The following is a 23,312-nucleotide window of genomic DNA, read 5'->3' as shown; positions in this document are numbered from 1 at the left end:
AACACAATAGCAAACATTTTGAATTCAATCTGATAAGTGAAGTTCACAAACTGGATCTACTACATAGTCAGGGGAAAATGACAACAAAGTGCAAATGAAAAATGTACTCAAGTGTTTTGAAATGATGCACCTTTGTAGCTACCATGATTGGGGAGTCATTCTTGACATTTTCCTGAGTTAATTACTGAACAATCCCAGTTTTGTGTTAGTGTGTAGTTAGGAATACTGTAACAATCTTTTCAGAAACGTTTTTCAGAACATACATTCCAAGTGATATACACCCTTTTCAGCTGTATGCACATTTCTTTAAGGAGAACTGCTCCTGAGAAAGTCAAGTCATTTGGCAGTTACACTTCTTAGACAAACATTTTCCAAAAAGCACCTTTTCCAAACACCCAAAACATGGGTGAATATATGCCAGCAAATGTGAGCTCTACACACTTGGTTAGTAAATACTTTTGGACTCTAGTATGTCAGAATTATCCCACTTTCAAATATATGACAAATGCCCAATAGAATGCTTAATCTGAGGCATAGTATAGACATCTCTTCCAGAAGCTATTAGATTTAGTTTCAGTATATAAAATTTACTTTACAATAAATTACATACTGATAAAGGCCCTCCAAATGAAACATTAAAAATGGTAGCAGTTAGGCAAGCAGCATCATTTCCTACAAACAGCCACACTTACTGAGACAGCTTACAGGGCAGGGTAACTGATCTAAAAGAAGATTACTTCTTTTTTTCAAATACATTCTAGAAAACCAAAACTGTGATGGAGAGTTTACAAAGCTTTGTACTTACTGGTGTCCACTGTTAACCCTCTTGTTACCAGTTAGTAGTTGAGTATTATTAATGGATTGATAAGGTAGCAGTAGGAACTTATTCTAAAACCTGAAAAAAATCTGATTGTTCTGAAATCAATGTCTAATAATATTAACAGTCATAATGTAGGGAGTACTGGCTTTTTCCTCAGATAAACTAGCTGGTATCTGTATAAATACAACTCAACAGTCTACTAAAATACTCTACGTTATCATCTATATTATACAAAACATTGCTTGTTATTATTTTAAAAAATCTGAACTAAATTACTTACCTAAACATGACTTTCTTGTTATGGTACAGATGAAACCCTCCCATCCCCAACATACATAAACATAATTTTCACTCTTTTCAAGTCTTTTCTTCTCATACAGCCCAATATTTTCTCTAGACGTTACTCACAGAAATAAATTTGATTCCCCTCTCACTCTTGTATTACTATTTAGGTTTACCTCGTCTTGTTTGGGCATGTCTGTACAAGAAACAAATAAATGTGACCTTTTCAGGTACAAATACATTTCAACTGAAGGCAGATAAAAATAGGGAAAAAAACACTATTTTAGTAAACTTCATGGTTAGAACAATGCTAAATCTGTGTAGACTAAAGATTAAAATGCCACACTCTTTACACTTCGTATTGTACAGTTACAAGAATGATTCTACAGTGAGTTTAGCAGTACAGCATGTGGGCTAATATTAAACAACATTCAACAGAAGGAGAATCCTTGAACTAAATCCTCAGGGACGAACTCAAAAACAATAATGCTCACAACAATAATTAAGATCTAAAAAAGTTCAGCATATTAACAAAATAGTAAATATTAACCAGTGAATACTCTACTTAATAAGGATCTCGCCTTTTTTCAAGTTGGCGGCAATCCACAAAAATATACTTTTTAATCTGGTGACCATACAATACGTAGGTACTTACACCAAATGCTGATAATATATTTAAAATGCTATTTACACACAAAAAAGTTTGGCTCAAATTTAATTTACATAAAAGTATAGGAAGTGTTCATGGCTTTTTTTCAAAGTTTTGCCTGGATTCCTTTTTTTTTTTTTGAAGCAAAACTAAAAAAACAGTTGGAAAAAGCATTCTCTACAAAACACATCAACATACAGCTTTGGCTTATATAAATAATTCATAAATGAAACTGTTCAAAAACATATAAATTTATATTTAGTAATCGTTCATAAGAGTATTACATTTTCTTCAATATAAAATATACATGATCTGAAATCAAGTTTTTTTTTTTTAGGTATGAACACAAAACAGATTTTTTACCATATTCCAATTATAAATTAATATATTACTTCCTTAATGCTCTACTTAATTGTTCTTTGTTTCTAGGCTAGTTTCTTCTGAAAATCTCATGCATGTTCCTGATGTATTGCTTCCACTTATATCCTTTCAGATAAACTTAATAGTTGCTTTCCTGACCCAGTAAAACTGTACTTGTGCAAAAATGTTTTGCAGCATTTGCCCTAGACCACATATCCCTTTACAATGGCACCCATAACCATGTTGGGTAGTATACATTTTTTTCTTATATACAGTATTGCTTTAGCTCTCTTACTTTTTCTTTTTTGCTGTTTTACAGCTCAGCTGCTACTAAGCATACTTTTCGACTACAGTCACACTGTTATAATAACACATATAAAACACATGACTGGGCAGATGCATCCTCCTGATGGCTTCTGCAAGCTAGTGTGGTAGGACTGGAAAAAATCGATCTTTCTTTGCAAACAGTTCAGAATAATAAAACAAAAAAGTTAAGTGCCTGATTGAAACAATGCTTATTTTTTCCTCAAAATGTAGGACTTCTGCAAATTATACAAGGAATCTGCATGGAGTACCTGATTGTTTTTTTATATATATATTTATATATATATAGATACTTTATCTTGTCCTTTGAATTGTATATTTAGATATGTTAGGACTGTTCAACAGAGTAACATTTTTTAAAAGGACATAAAAAAGGAGTGTAGTTGGGATTTATGTCACCCAAGTATCCATCCTCATGCGCTTCATTGAAGGACTTTCTCTTTCATCTGAGTTTGGAGGTCTTCCAAGGGTGATGGGAGAATGGAAATCTCCTCGTAGATCTTCCCGATCACTCCCGTCATACGAACTGCTAGAACTACTTAGACTGTCAACAGGAGATCGTCCCAAGTCTTGCCGAGACTGTTGTTGCTGCTGTTGCTGCTGCTGCAGAGAGAAGCCTGATGGAGTCATGCGATCCCGAGGAGGTGAGATTGGCTCTATTTTAACGCTGACATTTTGACCTGCATTGACTGACAGGTTTGAACCCTGAGGTAACTGGTTACCAGCCCTGAAAAATACAAGTTAACAAAGCACATTAAACAGAAATAAAAAGTTATGTTACAAATTCACCTACAAAACTCTATGCTATAGACTGCAAAAGACTATAATGACACACAAAAATAAACCATATTTAAAAGTGCTAGTCCTCCTCTTGACTGAAAAATAGATAATGAGTAAGTGAAAGAACTGGTGGGTAGGCCTGCTGGACAGTCACTTATGAGAAAATATCTACATCCACATCTCCTGGTGACCAAAACACCGTGGCACAGTAAAACATAATAAGAGAGAACAAATGAATGATGTGCTGATGGACATACAATTAAATGGTATTCCATAATAATCTTAATGATAAAGTCCACTAAATTAACGTTACAACTCTACCTTTTTGAGACTTATCATGTTACCAGAGGGATTCTCTCCAAGTTCACTGCTTACCACTTTGCCTTCTGTTAATTGCCTTAACCGTCCACTTCCCATTCCCCCTCATTCACCCCCCCTCCACAATCCTTTCTGACTTTTGATTCTGATCACTAGGGGTACCTCATCCCCCGCTTTCCCTCCCTCTTTCCTCATATCCGTCTTTGAACACAAGTACTGTAAATATCTAATTACTAGCTGATATTGTTTAAGTATTACCCTGTGAACTTTCAAATATATCCAGCGTTTGCAGACAACCTGTATCTAGGTTACTCTGTATTATGTGACCCTGTTAATAGTCCACGTGGATCAGGGTTTTATCCCTATTAATAAATTAAAAAAATATAAAAAATTGTTAAACTGATATATGGATAATGTTATCCGCAAAGGGAATATCAATATCTAGCTGTGTCCCCTTTTCCTGAAAGATGGCAAATGAGAACCAAGCACACTCCCAAAAGTAACAGTACTAAAAAGTTACTAAGGCCATTAATAAGTACAGTCTAAGTTACAACACTGACACTGGAGTTCTTCTGAAATGTAGAACAGGTTTTAACACTCCAGTTTGGAGGAGGGGGGCATAGATTTTTTTAATTATATAACTCTCGATAGAAAGTGACAAAACTGCTAAGTCCATGCTATTCCATCTGCATCAATGCACAGATCCAGTACTACAGTAATCACTCTAAATCCCTTGCTACTCTAAAATGGCTTATACTGTCCCAGTGGTATTTCACCTCAGGGACAAAGCAGTAGGCATAGGATACTGAGGACAGCAGTCTGCAAGTGTCAATGTCATCCAAAGCACCTTTACTGCTACACAATGACAGGGAGTTATGGTGCTATGAAATACCTGCTCTGCTGCATGTCTGCCAAGGTTACATTTTTGTATCAATTAGCTATGTTCTTTTGTTTCAGACAAGATAATTTTATACCTAATCTGATATTTGCGCTTTATGTTGTGCTGTGTGTGGTATGTTACATTGTTTTCTACTACATTTTAAATACATATGATCATCTTCTTTGTTTCCATGTAGTATTTACCTTATTAAAGACCTGCTGTATGTCACATACTTGAAGCAGTGTACATTTATAAGTTAGAAATAATATGGGATGTGAGTCATAAGACAAGCAGGAGTTTATCACCTATGAGTAAAAGCTCAGGAAAGAAGAAGCTCTGCCTCTGTTTATTATAACTCGTAAAGCCTGCATGCCTTAGTTTGATGCATTAATTATTAATGTCTGTACTTCTGGCACATGGTCAAAAGGAAGAAGAAAATTAGAGTTCTGCAATAAAGCCATGGTTTTTTGCTTGCTACCAAAAAAAAAAATAATAAAAAAATTAAAATAAGACACAAAATTCTCCTTTCCATCCGTGTACTTTATTGCTGTATGGATAGCTTTTGTTTTTGCAATTAAAAAGCATGAATGAACAACAGTCAGATGTGTACAAATAATTATAGGGTGTGTTTTTATAATTTATAATATATGTTGCAGTGGTGCGGCAGTAGCGTTGTCGCCTCACAGCAAAAGGTTCTTCAGTTCGATTCTCGGCTGGGGTGCCTTCCGTGTGGAGTTTGCATGTCCTCCCTGCATTTGTGTGGGTTTCCTCCGGGTGCTCCGGTTTCCTCCCACAATTCAAAGAAATGCATCTGGAGCATCTCTCCCTGGGCCTCTGCTGAAAATTGGCTTTGTTCCAAGTTGGACTTTCCCAGTAAACAAATGTCAAATAAATACATTTTGATCATAAATTCACCTTAATAGTTTTGCTATTGTACAGAACACCCTAACTCATAATTTGCCAAAATCAGAGATGCTCATGGCAGCTGGTACACTGACTGCATCCTGGTTTCAATTTTGGGAAAATGTTTCTCCTATTTTTGGCTAGGTATGGTGTCCATTTAAACAAAGCCACTACAAACCCACATAGAAACTTATTAGAGAATTGGAAAACCTAGATACAAAGGTCTGACCTGTATTCTACTGTGAGTGGCCTTGGGATCAAACCAGAGAAAGTCCAATGTACCATATTTCTTCACATAGTGATAAAGAAAGCCATTAAGATATTCAATGCATTTTTCTGAAACAGGTGGAAAGAAAAGTTTGGCAGTACTGTAAAGACTGAAAGACAAATATCAGGCATACATACTGCAAGAAAAAGAAGAATCTATCCAGTGTGAGGTCACAGAAATCAGGGAGCCCAAAAAGAGCACTGGTGCAAATGTTACTGAGTTCAGACACAGGGCACACAACTGTGAATTTAAGCAATTGTGTAACTCTTTAATTAGGGACAGACTCACCTACAGCACAAGAAATGACAATATAAGAAGCTTACTACTGAAAGAATCTGATCTAATCTGACACGGAAAAGGCCAACTACTTTGTTCTAGGAAACTGTCACATGCAGTTAAAATGATAACTGGAGACTTTGAAGTGTGCATTACTGACACTTTGTGTGACAATAAAAACAAACTACAGCCTAAAATAAGCTTAAAAGGGAAGCCATGTGGTCTCACATGGCAAACAAAATGATATCAAGTAATGCATGAACACAAAGGAACAGTGCTGTGGCAACAGGCCTGATAGGCAAAGTAAGGCAAAGAAAAAAAAATCTCTATTTTGTGGAATGTGTGTTGGTACTGGTCATTTTGCAAAAAAAAATGTGTTTTAAATGGAAGAAGTTATAATAGCAAAATATTAATGTTGTGGAGGCAAACAATCATTTAAAAATACAAATACTTGTGAATACAACAAAAATGCAGTTGTGCATACTGTGCATGCCGACAGCACAGCCAGAGTGCATAAAGAAGAACTGTGTGAAAAATATTCTTACAGTAATGCTTAAAATGACTGCCAAAACAGATAAAGTACAGTTTTGTACCTACCATAAATGTAGATGTTCGAGTGTATACACTGCTGCAGTCATTACACTTGGGTTATCCTGCCATCAGGCAGTTCCCCAGTCAGCCTGAGTTCCAAAGTCTTGGTCCGGCATCGGTTGCTGTCGCCTCCTCACTGATGTCAGTGTGACAGGGGTATATAAGATGCAGCCGACGCCATTTTCTTCAGTTTTTCTTGCCCCAGATGTCAGGTGCCCCCAAATAGGTAGGCAATTCAAATTGCTAATAAAACATACATAAGAAAAGCAAACAACAACTTTCAGCTACCAGCAAATACTCCCCATATGTAGTAAAGGGTAGAAGACATAGGTATGTACCAGCAAGTAAGAGGGGAAGGAGGGAGGGTAACTTGGACTGCAGCAGTGTATACACTCGAACATCTACATTTATGGTAGGTACAAAACTGTACTATGTTCATCGTGTTACACTGCTGCAGTCATTACATTTGGGTAGAATCCCAAAGCTGAGGTAGGGTGGCTGGTTCTATAAGGCATTAGGGGTGGCTATAAGGCCCTGTGGCACTGCAGTGGTGAAGCCAGCTCTGGATTTAGAGTATAGAGGCAGATGGTAATGCTTGGTGAAGGTATGTACAGAACTCCAAGTTGCTGCTTCCAAAATATCCTTGGTAGGTACTCCTCTAAGGTAGGCAGTTGAAGTGGCTGTTGCCCTGGTGGAGTGAGATCTAATGCTGCTAGATACAGGTTTCCCATGGTGTGTATAGCAGAAATGTATGCAATGTCCTATCCATTTTGAAATAGTCTGTTTTGAAATGGCTTTTCCCTGTGCTCCTGCAGCATATGCTACCAATAATTGCTCAGATTTTCTGAAAGCTTTGGTTTTGTCCAAGTAGAAGCCTGTAAATGTCCAAGGAATGCAGTAGTCTCTCCCCTTTATTCCGTTGTTTTAGATAAAAAGTTGGCAAATGAATAGTTTGGTTTAGAGCCACACTGGATACCACCTTTGGCATAAACGTAGGGTTAGTTCTTAAAGACACCCTGTCCTGGTGGAAAACGAGGAAAGGTTCCACTGCCATTAGTGCCTGTAATTCTGAAACTCTTCATGCTGATGTTATTGTCAGGAGCAGAGCAGTTTTCCAAGAGATACATTTTAATTCTGCTGTGTTAGCTGGCTCAAAAGGAGGTAAAGTTAATTTTTCCAAAGTTGAGGTCCCAAGTTGGGAGTAGGTGCTCTACGGGGCGGTCTTATGTTTTTAGCCCCTATGAGGTACTGTTTTAGCAAAAGATTAGAGAAAATTGGTGGATCTGTGTTGTAATGAGCAGAGATGGCAGCTCTTGATGGATGAGAAGGAGAGGCCTTTGTCCAGCATCTCAGTTAAATATTGTAGTATCTGAGGAATGTTTGGGACATGAGGGTCAAGGCTGTGAGTTTGGTTCCAGGCACAGAATCTCTTCCATTTATCCGAATAGGCTTTCCTGGTACTAGGCCTTCTGGCCTCCAGAATGACATCCATAACAGCTTTGGAGAGCGGCACTGCTTGCTTGACTAAGGAATCTTCCATGCAGCTAGGTTTAAGGTCTTTAGCTGACTGTGTAGTATCTGATTGTTGTGCTGAGTCAGCAGAGGTGGGATTTGAGGCAAAATCCAGGGTGGTCCTTGTGCTAAGTTCTTTAAGATTGGGTACCAGTGCTGGCGTGGCCAGTCTGGTGCAATCAGGATCATCTTTGGCTCTCCTTGCCTGGCTTTTATGAGTACCTTTGGCAGGAGAGGTAGTGGTGGGAAAGCGTATACTTGTAGGTTTTTCCAGCTGAATGAGAGGGCATCCACTTTCCATGCTTTTGGACTCCTTGTGCAGAATTTCTGTAGCTGGCAGTTCATTGGGGATGCAAACAGATCTATGTCAGGGCTCCACCATTTCTGTGTTATCATTCTGAATATTTGTGGATTCAATTCCCATTCGTGGGGATCCAGGATGTTTCTGCTCAAGTCGTCTGCCAGTGTGTTTTTCTCTCCTGGCAGGAATTGTGCTTGCAGATGAACTTGATAGTTTAGAGCTGTGTTCCACAAGGTCATGGCTTGCCTGCAGAGGGGGTAGGAGTGAGTGCCCCCTTGCTTGTTCATGTACCACATAACTGTAGTGTTGTCTGTCTTTAGTAGTAGTTGTCCTGGATGCAGCAGGTCCTTGAAAGCTATAAGGGCATTTTGTACAGCTAGCATCTCTTTTTGATTGATGTGAAGATGCCTTTGTTCTGCGGGCCACTTGCCCTGAATACAGTTGCCTGCCATGTGTGCTCCCCAGGCATAATCCGATGCATCTGTTGTCAGTGTTTGCCTGGCTGTGGGTTGAGTAAAAGGCTGTCCCTTGTTGAGGTGACAAGCTTGAGCCCACCATTGAAACTCCTGTTGAAGGCACGGAATTAGTGGTATAACTGTTTCCAAACTTTGACAGTGTTGAGACCATACATTCTTTAGGTACCATTGTAGTTTCCTCATATGCAGTCCGGCATATGGAATTAGTAGTATGCAAGATGCCATGTAACCCAAGGCCTGCAGAATTTTTCTTGCAGGGAGTTGAGTCTTTGTTGCCATCAATTGAAAGTATTGAGTCAGTTGCCCTTGCTTGTCTGGCGTGAGATCAGCCATCTGGGCTGTTGTGTTCAAGCTGGCACCCAGGAATATTATCTCTTGTGAGGGCACTAGTTTTGATTTCTTTTCGTTTACTGTGTACCCCAGGCAACTTAATAACTTTTTTACAAATGCCAGATGCTTTAGAAGAATGTCCTTGCTCTCTGCTTGAATCAGGCAGTCGTCCAGGTACGGATAAATTTGAATTCCTTTCTGTCTGCAAAATGCAATTACTGGTGCCAGGCACTTTGTGAAGACCCTGGGCGCAGTAGATAAGCCAAAGGGCAGTGCAGAGAATTGATAGTGCATTGAACCAGCTATGAATCTGAGGTATCTTCTGCAGTTCTGTCTGATAGGGACATGCAGGTATGCCTCCTTGAGGTCCAATGTCACAAGCCAAGCTTTCTTGCCCAGCATGGGAAGAAGCTGCTGTAGTGTCAACATTTTGAATTTCGGAACATCCTGGTAAGTGTTTAGAGAAGAAAGATCCAGAATGGGCCTCCAGGCTTTGTCCTTTCTGGGAACCAGAAAGAGTCTTGAGTAAAATCCTTGTCCTTGCTCCTGTGGTGGTACCTTTTGAATAGCTCTCATATCCATGAGTGCTGTAATTTGTTTTTGAGCCTCTGCCCATTGATTTGGTGGCAGATTTGGCATTCCTTTTAACCTTGGCAGAGTGTGAAAGTGGAACCTGTAACCTTGAGATACAATGTTGAGAACCCATTTGTCTTTGGTGATCATATGCCAATTGTGATAGAAAAGTGCCAGTTTTCCTCCCAAGGGGGCTGCCAAGAGAGAGTTGTTTGGCAGCTGTAGTGGGAAGTCATTGGGGCTGCTTTTTACATGGATGGGGCCTGTCTTCCCCTTCTTTCTGGCCTGATGCAACCCATTGTTGAGGCCTTTAAGGACCTTGTGGTTGACCTCTACCTCTTGGACGTCTGTATCTGCCCCTTTGAGGTCTGTCTGTAACTGGAAAGGACCACTTCTTAGTTGGCCAATTTCTGCTAAATCTAGGAGGCTGAACCTGTAAGGAATCCTTCACTGTTTGCATAGATTTTGCCTTATCCTCCATTTTCTTTAAAACCTCTTCTGCCTTAACTCCAAATAATACATCCTGCTGCAAAGGTGCATCCAATAATTTTGCTTTAACATGATCTGACAATGTATATTCTTTTAACCAAGCATGTCTTCTAATGACAGAGCCTGTAACTGCTGCTCTACAGGAGGCCTCTAAAGAATCAAAACCACATTGCAAAGTATGTTTTCCCACCTGTTCAGCTGCATGCAATAAATCCTGCATTTCTTTAAAAGTAGGAGGATCTGAATCTGGGAGCATTTTTTTGTTTCAACTGAGACAGTAAAAACTGCTGATTTTTTAGCATGTGAAACTGGCAATTTAAGGCTCTCATTGCTAAAGTTGCAGACGTATATACTTTCTTTCCCCATCTGTCTAATGCTCTGGAATCTCTGTCAGAGGGAACTGGATTCTTGGCTGATGAAGCCTTAACCCCTTTGGGTCCCTGAGAAATAGTTTCAGGGTCAGCAACATGGCTTTTGTACAGAAATTTGTGTGAGTCAGGGACTCTGTAGTATGTCAGGTTTAACTGGGGCTGGAGGTAAGGAATCAGGATTTAAGCTGGATTCAGTATACACATCATCCACAATATCTAATACTGGCGGAATAGCAAGGGGTCTGTGTTGAGGTAATAAAAGGAAGTCTCTGAGCCTTTTCTTGGATTCTGAGTAAGGAGTAGTCCTCAGGCGGAGAGGCTGATGGAATTGACTCCTCAGCATCGGAATCCTTATAAGGGGGTAAAGAATATCCTAGGTCTGAGGATGAATCTGAAGAGATGGACACCTGGTCGGATGAGTCATAGTCTACAACCTGTCTAGGCCTTTTATCAGGAGGGGGATGGGACCCCCTGATCAGAGTGATTAGGTCTTCAGCCATTTTGAGCAATTATTTCTTAGGCATGGAGGCCTGTGCTGGAGAATGCTGTATTTGTTTCTTTGATTTTAAAGGTGGTTTGGACTTAGCAGAGGGTTTAATGCTTAACTGAGTAGGTCTGAAAACACCCTCTGAAGCTGCGGGTAGCTCAGCTACTCCGGATCCCTCTGAAGGGTTAGTTTCGGTAGGCTGAATAACTTGTGCGTCCAAAGGTCCAGCCATCTCTATGTGGGAGTCAGAGGCAGCCTGTGGTTCTACAGAAGCGTTCGTCAGGGGCTGTGAAGGCGCCTCGCTGAAAACCGGAGAACAGGCGACTGGCCTAGAAGAGGCTTTGTCGTCAGTTTTGGGCCTCGGATGCCTATCCTTGTCTTTGCGCTTTTTATGTATTCCGGTCGTCGGAAGCTCCGACGGAATGGTATAATTGAATTTTCTACCAAAATAATGTCGGGCAAAATCAAACCGACGTTTAATAGTGCGCTTGTTAAACCTATCACAAAACCGACAACCAGTGACGTCGTGGTCAGGGCTTAGGCATGGGATACAATAAGAATGGAAATCCTTATGAGGTATTTGCTTCCCACAAGAAATAGAGTTATTAACTTTTACTAACATCGGTCTGAGGCAAGAAAAAGTTTCCCCAACAGAATACTTAGCTTTGCAGAAGACTTCGGTTCTGGATTCGGAATGAAAATCTCACGAGACGGCCGACCGGCACTTGCGAACTGCTTTTGCTTCGGGCACTGCGCAGCAAGAAAGACTGAAGAAAATGGCATCGGCTAGATCTTATATACCCCTGTCGCACTGACATCAGGGGGGAGGCGACAGCAACCAACACCGGACCAAGACTTTGGAACTTAGGCTGACTGGGGAACCGCCTGACGGCAGGATAACCCAAGTGTAATGACTGCAGTAGTGTAACACGATGAACATCCTAAAATCTGGATTGAGAGAAGCTACAGATAAATAACAAAGTTAAGTTTTAATGCAGACACTACAGAAGACTGTGACATAATGTCTATGTTTAGAATGTTGTCACTTAACTGCAAGTTAGGCAAATCTGCACACACTTTGTTGTTACATTCTGGGCACAAGTTACAGCCAATAGACTGCGTATAGTAGAGTTAACTGTATAGGAAAGACATGTATAACCAGCTGTTTCAAGTTACAGCTCTGCAATTTCAGTTAAAGCAACCTAATATTTTGGGCACGGATGCTTGTGTGCCTATGGACATGATTCAGAAAATCTATGCTACACAGCTAGAAATGTTAATAAAAGTGCAACAGTCAAAATGTGCAGACTGGAGAGAAGTGCAGCATACTCCTATGATGCAGTTCAGTGAGTATGTGAGGCTGGACAAGTGTGCACATTTAACATTTGAGGTGACTGCTGCTTAAAATGTCTGAGAAGTACTAAGACAAAGACAATAAAGATGCTGTCAGATTCAAGCCACAAAGCAACTGAAATGAATAACAATTTTGAGATTCCAGAAAAAACAAACAGAAAAGTGAGGAAGTAGAAAAAAAATGAGTCTAAGGCAAGTACATTTCTACAAATGCAATAAGAGAGGCTACATAATTCAGAGGCAAAGACAGGTGTCCTAAAGAATTATTTTGACTTGTCTGAGAGTCTGAGATGCTTGAAAACAAAGTATCATATTAAATTATCACCAGAAATCATACTGGTAACATACCCTACCCATAGTGCCTACTGATCTTAAAGAAATCATAGAACTGAAGCTTAAACACAATACTGTTTCCTGTCATAGTAAAACAGTCTACCGATTGGGTCAACAGCATGGTAAGCTGTGAAGCAAGATAAATGCTGGAGTCGTACAGACCTGCAGGATTTCAACAAATGGATTCAGATTGAGTCAAATCTTTTACAAGCTATTGAAGAAGTAGTTGCTACTATACCTAATGTAACAAGTCTAGTGGGACTAACCCAGTCAATGAAGGATAAATATATTTAAAAAAATTAAACTGCATACAGCAGTCTCTACAGTATGTAATACAGCAATCTCTACACTATGTACCTTAAGCATGTCCTTGTGTGGATACAGATTACACAGTCAAAAAAAGCAGCTCTAGCTCAAACTCCGAACTTCACAAACACAGTAAAAAGCAAAAGAAGCTTCAGGAAAACCAATTTAATAGCCACAAGGTTAGCGTTTTCGTCTCTCCATTTTTCCAAATAAGACTTCATCAGACCTTACTGTGTTTGTGCAGATACAGATTACTCAGGCTACCATCTAGAATTCTGTCAGCAAAGGAGACATTTCAACATGCTGTGTCTGATATGATCAAAGACCTGGAATGTGCTGTGAATTCTACTGAAGATATTCTGGTTTGGCGTAGTAAAAAACAAGAAAATGGCAGTAGATTAACCAGGCTGGTGGGGCAGACTAAGGCTGCAGGTTCTGAAGTTGAATAAAACTGTGTCAGACTACAGTGACATCTCTGAAATACATAGGTCATCTTATAACTGCTGATTAGTTACAGCAAAATGCCGACAAGATCCATGCATAGTAAATATGCAAGCATCTACAGGCAAACGGTTATTATTAATGTGACTCTTACGGATGGCAAAATAACTCTCCAAGTTTGAATTTTTTTCCTGTAATAAAGCTGATTGAGCAGGATACAGTATGAATTTGGTCAGAGAATAAAGCCAGAAACTATGAAATACTGAAAAAGTTAGCAAATATTGCACCCACATGTAAATATCATAATGTAGTCCTACGAATGAAACTGTAAAATATGCAAAACAAAAGGGTTAAAGAGCTAGGAGCACTATTATTTTAAGAGGGCAGACTTGCTGCCTATGCCTCAACAGCATTAACAGAGGCATAAATCAGACATGTACAGATACAGAAAAAGGTGTTACCCGAAGTTTTTGGGTTGCAAAAAGTTTCCTATGTGTACAGCAAACATAGTAAAGTAGAGACAGATTACACACCCTTGTAAAGTACCTTAAATACGTCTCTACACAAAGCATCAGTTAGACTACAAAGAATGCTGTAAGGTAAAAGTGTAGTACATACCAGGGAAGCTGATGCATACATTTATTTAACACTGATTACAGCCAATTTAAGTGGGTGCATCGAAGACTTGCTAAAAGAGGAACTAGGTGCTGTGCAGGTTATGAGACGGGCACCAGTGATAAAAACTGCAGAATATGAAAACCACAATGAGAGATAAAAAGAAATGCAGTTGTTGCATGAAGACATTATGTTAGGTTGGTTGGACAGTGGGAAGCAACTTCATCCACTAATCAGACCATACTATACATCCAGAGAGGAACTATTCTATAAACAAGGTTTCATATTCAAGAATGATAATATCATGATTATATCTCAGCTAAGGAAAAAAATGCAGACAAAGGTGTACAAATCACATTTAGTGACATCTAAATGTAAGGAAACAGCCCACTGTATTATGTACTGGCCCATCAAGACAGTGCAAAGAGAGCAGACGGTATTAACATGCACAGTAACCAAAAACAGAAAGAGGAAATGACACCTCATCAGATACCAGCAGTTTCATGAATAAGAGTGGGTACTAACCTGTTTCAACATAATTGTCATTTTCTATTCTGAGTTGATTACTGCTCTAAATATCCAGTGGTTGTTCCCAAGGATATGACATCTACAGTGGATATAAAAAGTCTACACACTCCTGTTAAAATGCCAGGTTTTTGTGATATAAAAATGAGACTACAATAAATCATCTCAAGACTTTTCCTACCTTTAATGTGACCTATAACCTGTACAATTCAATTGAAAAACAAATCTGTTAGGGGAAAAAATATAAAAAAAATTAAAAAAACGTACAATACGCTGGTTGCATAAATGTGCACAACCTTAAACTAATACTTTGTTGTTCGTGCATACTCTTAAACTAATACTTTGTTGAAGCACCTTTTGATTTAATTACAACATTCAGTCTTCTTGGGTGCACACCTGCCATCAATTAAAGAGACTGTGATTAACCCCAAATAAAGTTCAGTTGTCCTAGTAGGATTTTCCTGACATTTACTCAGTTGCCTGCTACAGCAAAAGCCATGGTTCGCAGACAGCTTACAAAGCATCAAAGGGATCTCATTCTTGAAAGGTATCAGTTAGAAGTGTACACATAACTTCCCACAGCACTGGGTGTACCATGGAACACAGTGAAGATAGCCATCAAGAAGTGGAGAAAATATGGGGCAACAGTGACATTGCAAAAAACTGGAAGTCCTAAAAGTGATGAAAAGGCAAGATGAAAACTGGTCAGGGAGGCTGCCAAGAGACCTACAGCAACACTGAAGGAGCTGCAGGAATTTCTGGCAACTACTGGTTGTGTACTACATGTGACAACAATCTCCCGTATTCTCCATATGTCTGGACTCTGGGGTAGGGTTGCAAGACGTAAGCCTTTTCTTACACAGAAAAACACCCAGGCAAGGTTAAAATTTGCAAAACAGTACATCAAGTCACCCAAAAGCATGCGGGACCAAGGTTGAACTTTTTGGCCACAATTCCAAAAGGTACACTTGGCGCAAAAACAACACTTTGCATCACCAAAAAAAACACCATCCCCCTGGTGAAGCATGGTGGTGGCAGTATCATGCTTTGGGGTTGCTTTTCTTCAGCTGGAACTGGGGCTTTAGTCAAGGTGGAGGGAATTATGAATAGTTCTAAATACCAGTCTCTTTTGGCCCAAAACCTTCAGGTGTCTGCTAGAAAGCTGAAGATGAAGAGGAATTTCACCTTTCAACATGACAATGACCCCAAGCATACATCCAAACCAACAAAAGAATGGCTTTGCTAGAAGAAAATTAAAGTTTTGGAATGGCCCAGACAGAGCCCAGACCTAAATCCAATAGAAAATCTGTGGGGAGACCTGAAGAGGGCTGTGCACAAGAGATACCCTTGCAATCTGACAGATTTGGAGCGCTTTTGCAAAGAAGAGTGCATGCTGATAGACTCCTACCCAAGAAGACTGAATGTTGTAATTAAATCAAAAGGTGCTTCAACAAAGTATTAGTTTAAGGGTGTGCACACTTATGCAACCAGCTTATTGTACGTTTTTTATATTTTTCATATTTTTTGTTTGTTTTTCAATTGAATTGTACAGGTTACAGGTCACATTAAAGGTGGGAAAATTTTTGAAATGATTTATTGTGGTCTCATTTTTTTATATCACAAAAACCTGGCATTTTAACAGGGGTGTGTACACTTTTTATATCACTGTGTGTCAGTGATTAACGTGCTCAATCTGACATTCACACAACATGGAGTTCTGGAACAAGTTACATCTGAAAATTGGCTGCAGTTTCTGATCCAGGAGTTCAGAAATTTCTCCAATGTATGGGAATGCAAATGTCACATGAAGTACAGTGTATCCATAGCCCATATGGGAAAATTGAGCACATGATAAAAACTGTAAAGAACATTCCAAAGAAATGTGATGCTTCAAGTCAGCAGGATTATTTATCACTTCTAAAGAACAGGAATACTCTACTGCAAGCAATTGGACTGTCTCCTTCACAGTTACTGATATGAAGAAGGCTAACGTCAAAGCTCCAAGTAAGCTTTTCATTGCCACTCTTAGAAAGCAGAATGCAAGCAATGCAGCTTTTACACAGACAACATAAAACAGAACTGATTTTTTTGAAGGAAAGAAAAAAAGAGTTTCAGTGTTACTTGATCAGAACTTAGGTCAAAAGTTGCAGATCCAAGCAATTGTTAACTCATCACCAAAGCCCAACATCTTACGTGGTTCAGGATGACACACTGTTGTAAAGATACAAATGGGACCACTTATCAGGGACTGCAGAAGAAGACCACCTGAGAATAAGACAACTAGATCCATTACGGAGCATTAGAGGGTGTAGTGCAAGTACCAGTGAAACATTCTTTCGCAGTTCTGAGGTCTATAAATACAGGATCTACTAGTAAGCCATCTACTGAACCATTACCTTTTATCTCTTGTGATGCTGCTAATGACAGTGGTGTAGACCCGAAGTAGGACAGCTGCTACTATACTATGGCAGACTCATCAAGACACCACTCTGATACAAAGACTGTACATGGTGATGTTACATAAAAGTTAAGTTTATCCTTAGGTTTTCTGACATTTAACAGTCCCATGACTCCTTCCTATAGTGTAAGTTTGCTAATTCCTGTATGAATGCACATGATGTATACTAACAGAGGGGTATCTTTTCTTTTTAATGGTAATAAAAGGAAAATGTGACATTCCTGGTACATGAAGCAGTATACCTTTAAAAACTACAAATTATACAGTATGTGTACTATATGAAGGATGGGGTTCAACAATTGTATATTCTGAGACTTGTACGTCTAGGTAATGGAACAGCAAGACTGAATGTGTGGGAATGGGGACTTAAATATACAAAAAACAGGGATATGAGAGTGCAAGGGAGCTTTTCCCCTTACCAAAAATCCCTGCAAGATGGCAAGGAAGGGTCTTGTTTTACAATGTCAAGTAGGACCCTCCTGTAAAACAAGTCATGATATGTCTGAGAGGTAGGTACATCTAGGAGCCACTTACCTACTTACAGAACAGGTCCATTTTTCATATGGAAGAGAAAACAGAATGACAGAACTTGGATAACCATACAGTATGACAAGCTATAGGCCCTGGAAAATAAAATGAGGGATACCTACCAGCAGAACAGTAAGGGAGGGCCCTTGGAGGGTATGACTATAACAAAAGGTTCACTTGTAACCCTACAATACCCATCACACCCTGGGAAGAAAACAGATATAGAGAGGTTAGTACAAAAATGGCTGATATAAAGTCGATATAAAATTCTCAACAAGCAGTTACCAGTCAATTTGACTAGCTCTTATGATACAAGAAGGATGAAAAAAAATCAGCCATGTACAGATGTAAACAAGTTATACCAAAACTAAATTCCATACTTTTCTAAGACACAGAGACTGAAGGTGTAGTCACTGGCTGTGGGAAAGTATGCTAACAACAGAGGCAGGAAAAAATAGAATCCAAAGCCAAAGCTAAGGAGAATGTCAATGAAACTGGTGGAACTGAATACAAGTTCTCAAGCTCCCAAAAGTATAGCAATAATCCCTTCAATAATCAATAAAGTACAGTTGTGTACCTACCATAAATGTAGATGTTTGAGTGTATTCACTGTTGCAGTCATTACACTTAGGTTATCCTGCTGGCAGGCTACCCGCAGTCGGCCTGAATTCCAAAGTCTTGGTCCGGCGTCGGTTGCTGTCACCTCTTCCCTGACATCAGTGCGCCAGGGGCTGTAAAAGATGCAGCCAACACCATTTTCTTCAGTTTTTCTTGCCCCAGATGTCAGGTGCCCCCCGAAGGGTAGGCCAAGAAATTATGCCAATAAAAGAGCATGCACTAAAATAAAACATAATCTTCATCTACAAGCAAATAGACCACATAGGTTGTACAGAATAGAGAAGTCCCAGCAAAGAAAGGGGGATGGTGGGTGGGTAACCTGGACCGTAACAGTGAATACACTCGAACATCTACATTTATGGTAGGTACACAACTGTACTATGTTCATCGTGTTTCACTGTTGCAGTCATTACACTTAGGTTGAATCGCAAAGCTGAGGTTGGGTGGCTGGGCCTAAATAGAATTAGGAGAGGCTATGAGGCCCTGCAGAACTGCAGTGGTGAAGCCTGCTCTGGATTTAGAGTAAAGAGGTAAGTGGTAGTGCTTTGTAAAAGTGTGCACTGAAGTCCAAGTTGCAGCCTCCAAAATGTCCTTGGTTGGTACTCCTCTGAGGAACACTGCTGAAGTAGCTGCTACTCTGGTTGAGTGTGGCCTGATGCCCTTAGGCACTGATTTGCCATGTTGAGAATAGCAGAAATGAATGCAGTGGGCTATCCATTTGGAAATAGTCTGCTTTGAGATAGCTTTTCCTTGAGATCCTGCAGCATATGCCACTAAGAGTTGCTCAGACTTTCTGAAAGCTTTAGTTTTGTCCAAGTAGAAGCGTAGCTGTCTGTGTATGTCCAAAGAATGTAGAAGTCTCTCCCCCTTATTCTGTGGGTTTGGATAAAAGGTAGGCAAGTGAATTGTTTGATTAAGAGCCATCTGGACACTACCTTAGGCATAAATGTTGGGTTTGTCCTCAGAGAAACCCTGTCCGGATGGAAAATTATGAAAGGTTCAACCACCATTAGTGCCTGTAACTCAGAGACTCTTCTTGCTGAAGTTATTGCTAAGAGCAGAGCTGTTTTCCATGATAAGAATTTTATCTCAGCTATTGGCTGGCTCAAAAGGGGGCAGCGTGAGTTTTTCCAAGACAAAGTTGAGGTCCCATGCAAGGTATTGGTGCTCTTCTTGGGGGTCTTATGTTTTTGGCCCCCTGAGGTACTGCCTTAGTTTGGATGTGAAAAAATAGGTGGGTCCGTATTGTAATGAGCTGAAATGGCAGAGGCATGGATCTTAATGGATGAAAAGGATAGGCCTTTGTCCAGCATCTCAGTTAGGTATTGTAAAATCTGAGGAATATTTGGTACAAGCATGTCAATTCCCTGTGCCTGGTTCCAAGCACAGAATCTCTTCCACTTTTCTGCATATGATTTTCTGGTACTGGGCCTCCTGGCCTCCAGAATAACATCCATAACTGCCTTGGAGAGAGGTGTGTTCTGAATGGTCACATTATCCGCCATGCAGCCAGATTTAGGGTTCTGAGTTGGCTTTGCAGTATCTGATTGCTTTGTTGGGTCAGTAAATGAGGAATTTGAGGCAATGTTCAGGCTGGGCCTTGAGACAAGCTCTTTAGGATTGGGTACCAGTGCTGGCGTGGCCAGTCTGGGGCAATCAGGATAATTTTTGGCTTCTCTTGTCTGACCTTTAGGAGTACTTTGGGGAGGAGAGGTAGTGGAGGAAAGGCATATACTGTAAGGTTTTTCCAGCTGAATGATAGAGCATCCACTTTCCATGCTAGCTTGTGATAAGTCCTTGTGCAAAATCTCTGTAAATGGCGGTTGTGAGGGGAGGCAAACAGATCTATGTTTGGGCATCCCCATTTCCTTGTTATCATGCTGAAGATTTGTGGATCTAGTTTCCACTCGTGAGAATCCATGAGGTTTCTGCTTAGTTTGTCTGCCAGAGTATTTGTCTTTCCTGGCAGGAATTGTGCTTGCAGGTGTACTTGATAAGTCAATGCTGTGTTCCACAAAATCATGGCTTGTCTGCAGAGGGGGTAGGAATGCGTGCCTCCCTGCTTCTTTATGTCACAGTGTTTATCCTATAAGACTAATTTGTTTAAAATGTAGATTTGTTACTTGTACTTATATTAAGTCTCTGTTATTTCCTATTTTAAATGTAACTTATCCTCTCCATGTCTCTCCTTATGCCTGGAGCTTTCTCTTTTCTCCCGGGCTCTTATGAAATTGGACTAGCCCGGTCAACAAATGTAAAATAAATAAAATAAAATAAATTATGTACCACATGACTGTTGTATTGTCCGTCTTTATCAGCAGTTGTCCTGGATGAAGCAGATCCTTGAAAGCTGTCAGGGCATTCTGGACAGCCAGCATTTATTTTAGATTGATATGAAGATGCATTTGGCTTGAGGGCCATGTGCCCTGAATAATTTTCTTGCCATGTGGGCCCCCCAGGCATAATCTGATGCATCTGTTGTTATTGTCTGTCTGGCAGTGGGTAAAGTGAAAGGCTGTCCCTTGTTGTGGTGACAGGCCGGTGACAGGCCGGTGCCCACCATCGAAACTCCTGTTGTAGGCAGGGAATGAATGTAATTAGTTTTTCCAGGCTGTGGCAATGTTGAGTCCAAACACTTTTTAGATACCATTGTAGTTTCCTCATATGCAGTCTTGCATATGGCATTAACAGAATGCAGGATGCCATGAAGCCCAAAACCTGCACAATTTTTCTTGCAGATAACTGGGTTTTTGTTGCCAACATTTCAAAGTAAGAAGTCAGTTGCCTTTGTTTGTCTGGCGTGAAATAAGCCATCTGGGCAGTTGTATTTAAGCTTGCACCCAGGAATATTATCTCGAGAGGGTACTAGTTTTGATTTCTTTTCATTTACTGTGTACCCTAGGCAAAGTAGTAATCTTTTTACAAACGCCAGATGCTTTAGTAGAATGTCCTTGTTCTCTGCTTGAAGAAGGCAGTTGTCCAAGTAGGGATATATTTGAATTCCTCTTTGTCTGCAAAAAGCAATTACTGGTGCCAGGCATTTTGTGAAGACCCTGGGCGCAGTAGATAAGCCAAAGGGCAGTGCAGAGAATTGGTAGTGCATTGAGCCAGCTATGAATCTGAGGTATCTTCTGCAAGATTGTCTGATTGGGACATGCAGGTATGCCTCTTTTAGGTCCAAGGTTACAAGCCAAGCCTTCTTGCCCAGCATGGGCAGAAGCTGCTGCACAGTCAACATTTTGAATTTTGGAACGTCCAGAAAAGTGTTTAGAATAGACAGGTCCAGTACTGGTCTCCAGGCTTTGTCCTTTCTGGGTACCAGGAAAAGTTGTGAGTAAAATCCTTGTCCCTGCTCCTGTAGTGGTACTCGCTGAATGGCCCTCATGCCCATGAGGGATGAAACTTGCTTTTGTGCCTCTGCCCATTGACTGTGTGGCAGGTCTGGCATGCCTTTTGCCTTTGGCAGGGTGTGAAAGTGGAACCTGTAACCCTGAGACACTATATTCAAGACCCATTTGTCCAGGGTGATCATGTGCCAGTTTTGTGAAAAAAGTGCTAGTTTTCCCCCTAAGGGAGCTTCCAAAAGATAAGTGCTTGTTACTGGTAGAGGAAAGTCATTGGGACTGTTTCCTATAAGGTTGAGATTTGTCTTCTCTGCTTTTGGACGTAGAAGCACCCCGTTGTTTAGGCCTGTATGAGCCTTGGGGCTGGGATCTGCCTCTTTGTGGCCTATCTGACACTGGAAAGGACCAATTTTTTGAAGGTCAGTTCCTGTTAAATCTGGGTGGCTGTACCTGTAAGAAATCCTTAATTGTCTGCATAGATTTTGCTTTATCCTCCATTTTCTTCAACACCTCTTCTGCCTTAACACCAAACAAAGTATCATGCTGTAATGGAGCATCTAATAATTTTGCTTTAACATGATCAGGCAGATTCTGTTCCTTTAACCAAGAATGCCTCCTAATCACAGAACCCGTTACAGCGGCCCTACAAGAGGCCTCCAAAGAATCAAAACCACATTGCAAAGTATGTTTTCCCACTTGTTCAGCTGCATGCAATAAATCCTGAATTTCCTTGTTTTCTGGACATTCAGAGTTAGTCAACATTTTCTGTCTTAACAGTGACATTAAGTATTGCTGATATTTAAGCATATGAAATTGACAATTTAAAGCCCTTACAGCCAAAGTAGCAGAAGTGTAAACTTTTTTCCCCCATCTGTCCAGTGCCCTTGAATCACTATCCGAGGGAACAGGGTTTTTAGCAGTGGAAGCCTTGACACCCTTAGGACCCTGAGATATGGTTTCTGGGTCAGCAGCAGGGTTTTTGTATAGAAATTTATGGGAATCTGGGACCCTGTAGTATCTGTCTGGCTTAACAGATGCAGGGGGTATAGAGTCTGGAGACAGGCCGGACTCTGAAAAAACATCATCTACAATGTCCAGAACAGGGGGAATAGCAAGGGGCCTGTGCTGAGGAAGTAAAAGGAAATCTCTGAGCCTTTTCTTAGATTCTGAATAATCCTGGCTCTCCCAATGAAAGTGCTCCCTCATGGTATGCAGGGTTTCCCCAAAGGAGTAATTCTTCAGGAGGAGAAGCTGAAGGAATAGATTCTTCAGCATCAGAATCCTCATAGGGAGGAAGAGAGTATTCCTGATCAGAGGAGGAATCAGAGGAAATGGAAACCTGATCTGAAGATTCATATTCTGTCTCTTGCCTAGGCCTCTTATCAGGAGGGGGATGGGAACCCCTGATCAAAGTAATAAGGTCTTCGGCCATTTTGAGCATCTGTTTTTTAGGCATGGAAGTCTGTCCTGGAGAATGCTGTACTTGTTTCTTTGTCTTTAGAGCTGCTTTAGTCTTTGGCTTTGAAGCTGAAGATGACTTTACATATAACTGTGTAGGTCTGAAAACACCTTCAGAAGCCGATGCCTGCACAGCGGCTCCGGACCCATCTGAGGGAATCGTTTCCGAGGATCCAATACCGTGAGTTTCCAGACGCCCAGTCGGCTCTACGTGGGAGTCGGAAGTGGCCTGTGGCTCTGAGGTAGTGGGTGTCAGGGGCTGTGAATGTGCCTCACTGAGAACTAATAACTAGCTTAGCGGAAGCCTCATCGTCGGTTTTGGACCTCGGATGCCTGTCCTTGT

At 40.5% G+C, this 23,312-nt stretch overlaps 1 protein-coding gene across 10 annotated transcripts in view; it reads right to left on the bottom strand.

The window, feature by feature from the left end:
* Nucleotides 1-1,254: 1,254 nt before the first annotated feature.
* The window catches only part of MEF2A (myocyte enhancer factor 2A), a 1,032,288-nt gene continuing 1,010,230 nt past the window's right edge, over nucleotides 1,255-23,312 (bottom strand). For all 10 annotated transcript variants that reach the window (XM_044078398.1, XM_044078400.1, XM_044078392.1 and 7 more), the window contains one exon: nucleotides 1,255-3,162. In XM_044078398.1, coding sequence (XP_043934333.1) covers nucleotides 2,826-3,162 — 337 coding nt within the window. In that variant the 3' untranslated portion in view covers nucleotides 1,255-2,825. The remainder of the gene's footprint in view (nucleotides 3,163-23,312) is intronic.

Source organism: Protopterus annectens, chromosome 7.part0, assembly GCF_019279795.1.
Source record: "Protopterus annectens isolate FY-2018-M chromosome 7.part0, PAN1.0, whole genome shotgun sequence".
In the NCBI taxonomy this organism is placed as follows: domain Eukaryota; kingdom Metazoa; phylum Chordata; order Ceratodontiformes; family Protopteridae; genus Protopterus; species Protopterus annectens.
Note: the sequence above shows the minus strand (reverse complement) of the source record. Positions and strands in the feature narration are given on the sequence as shown.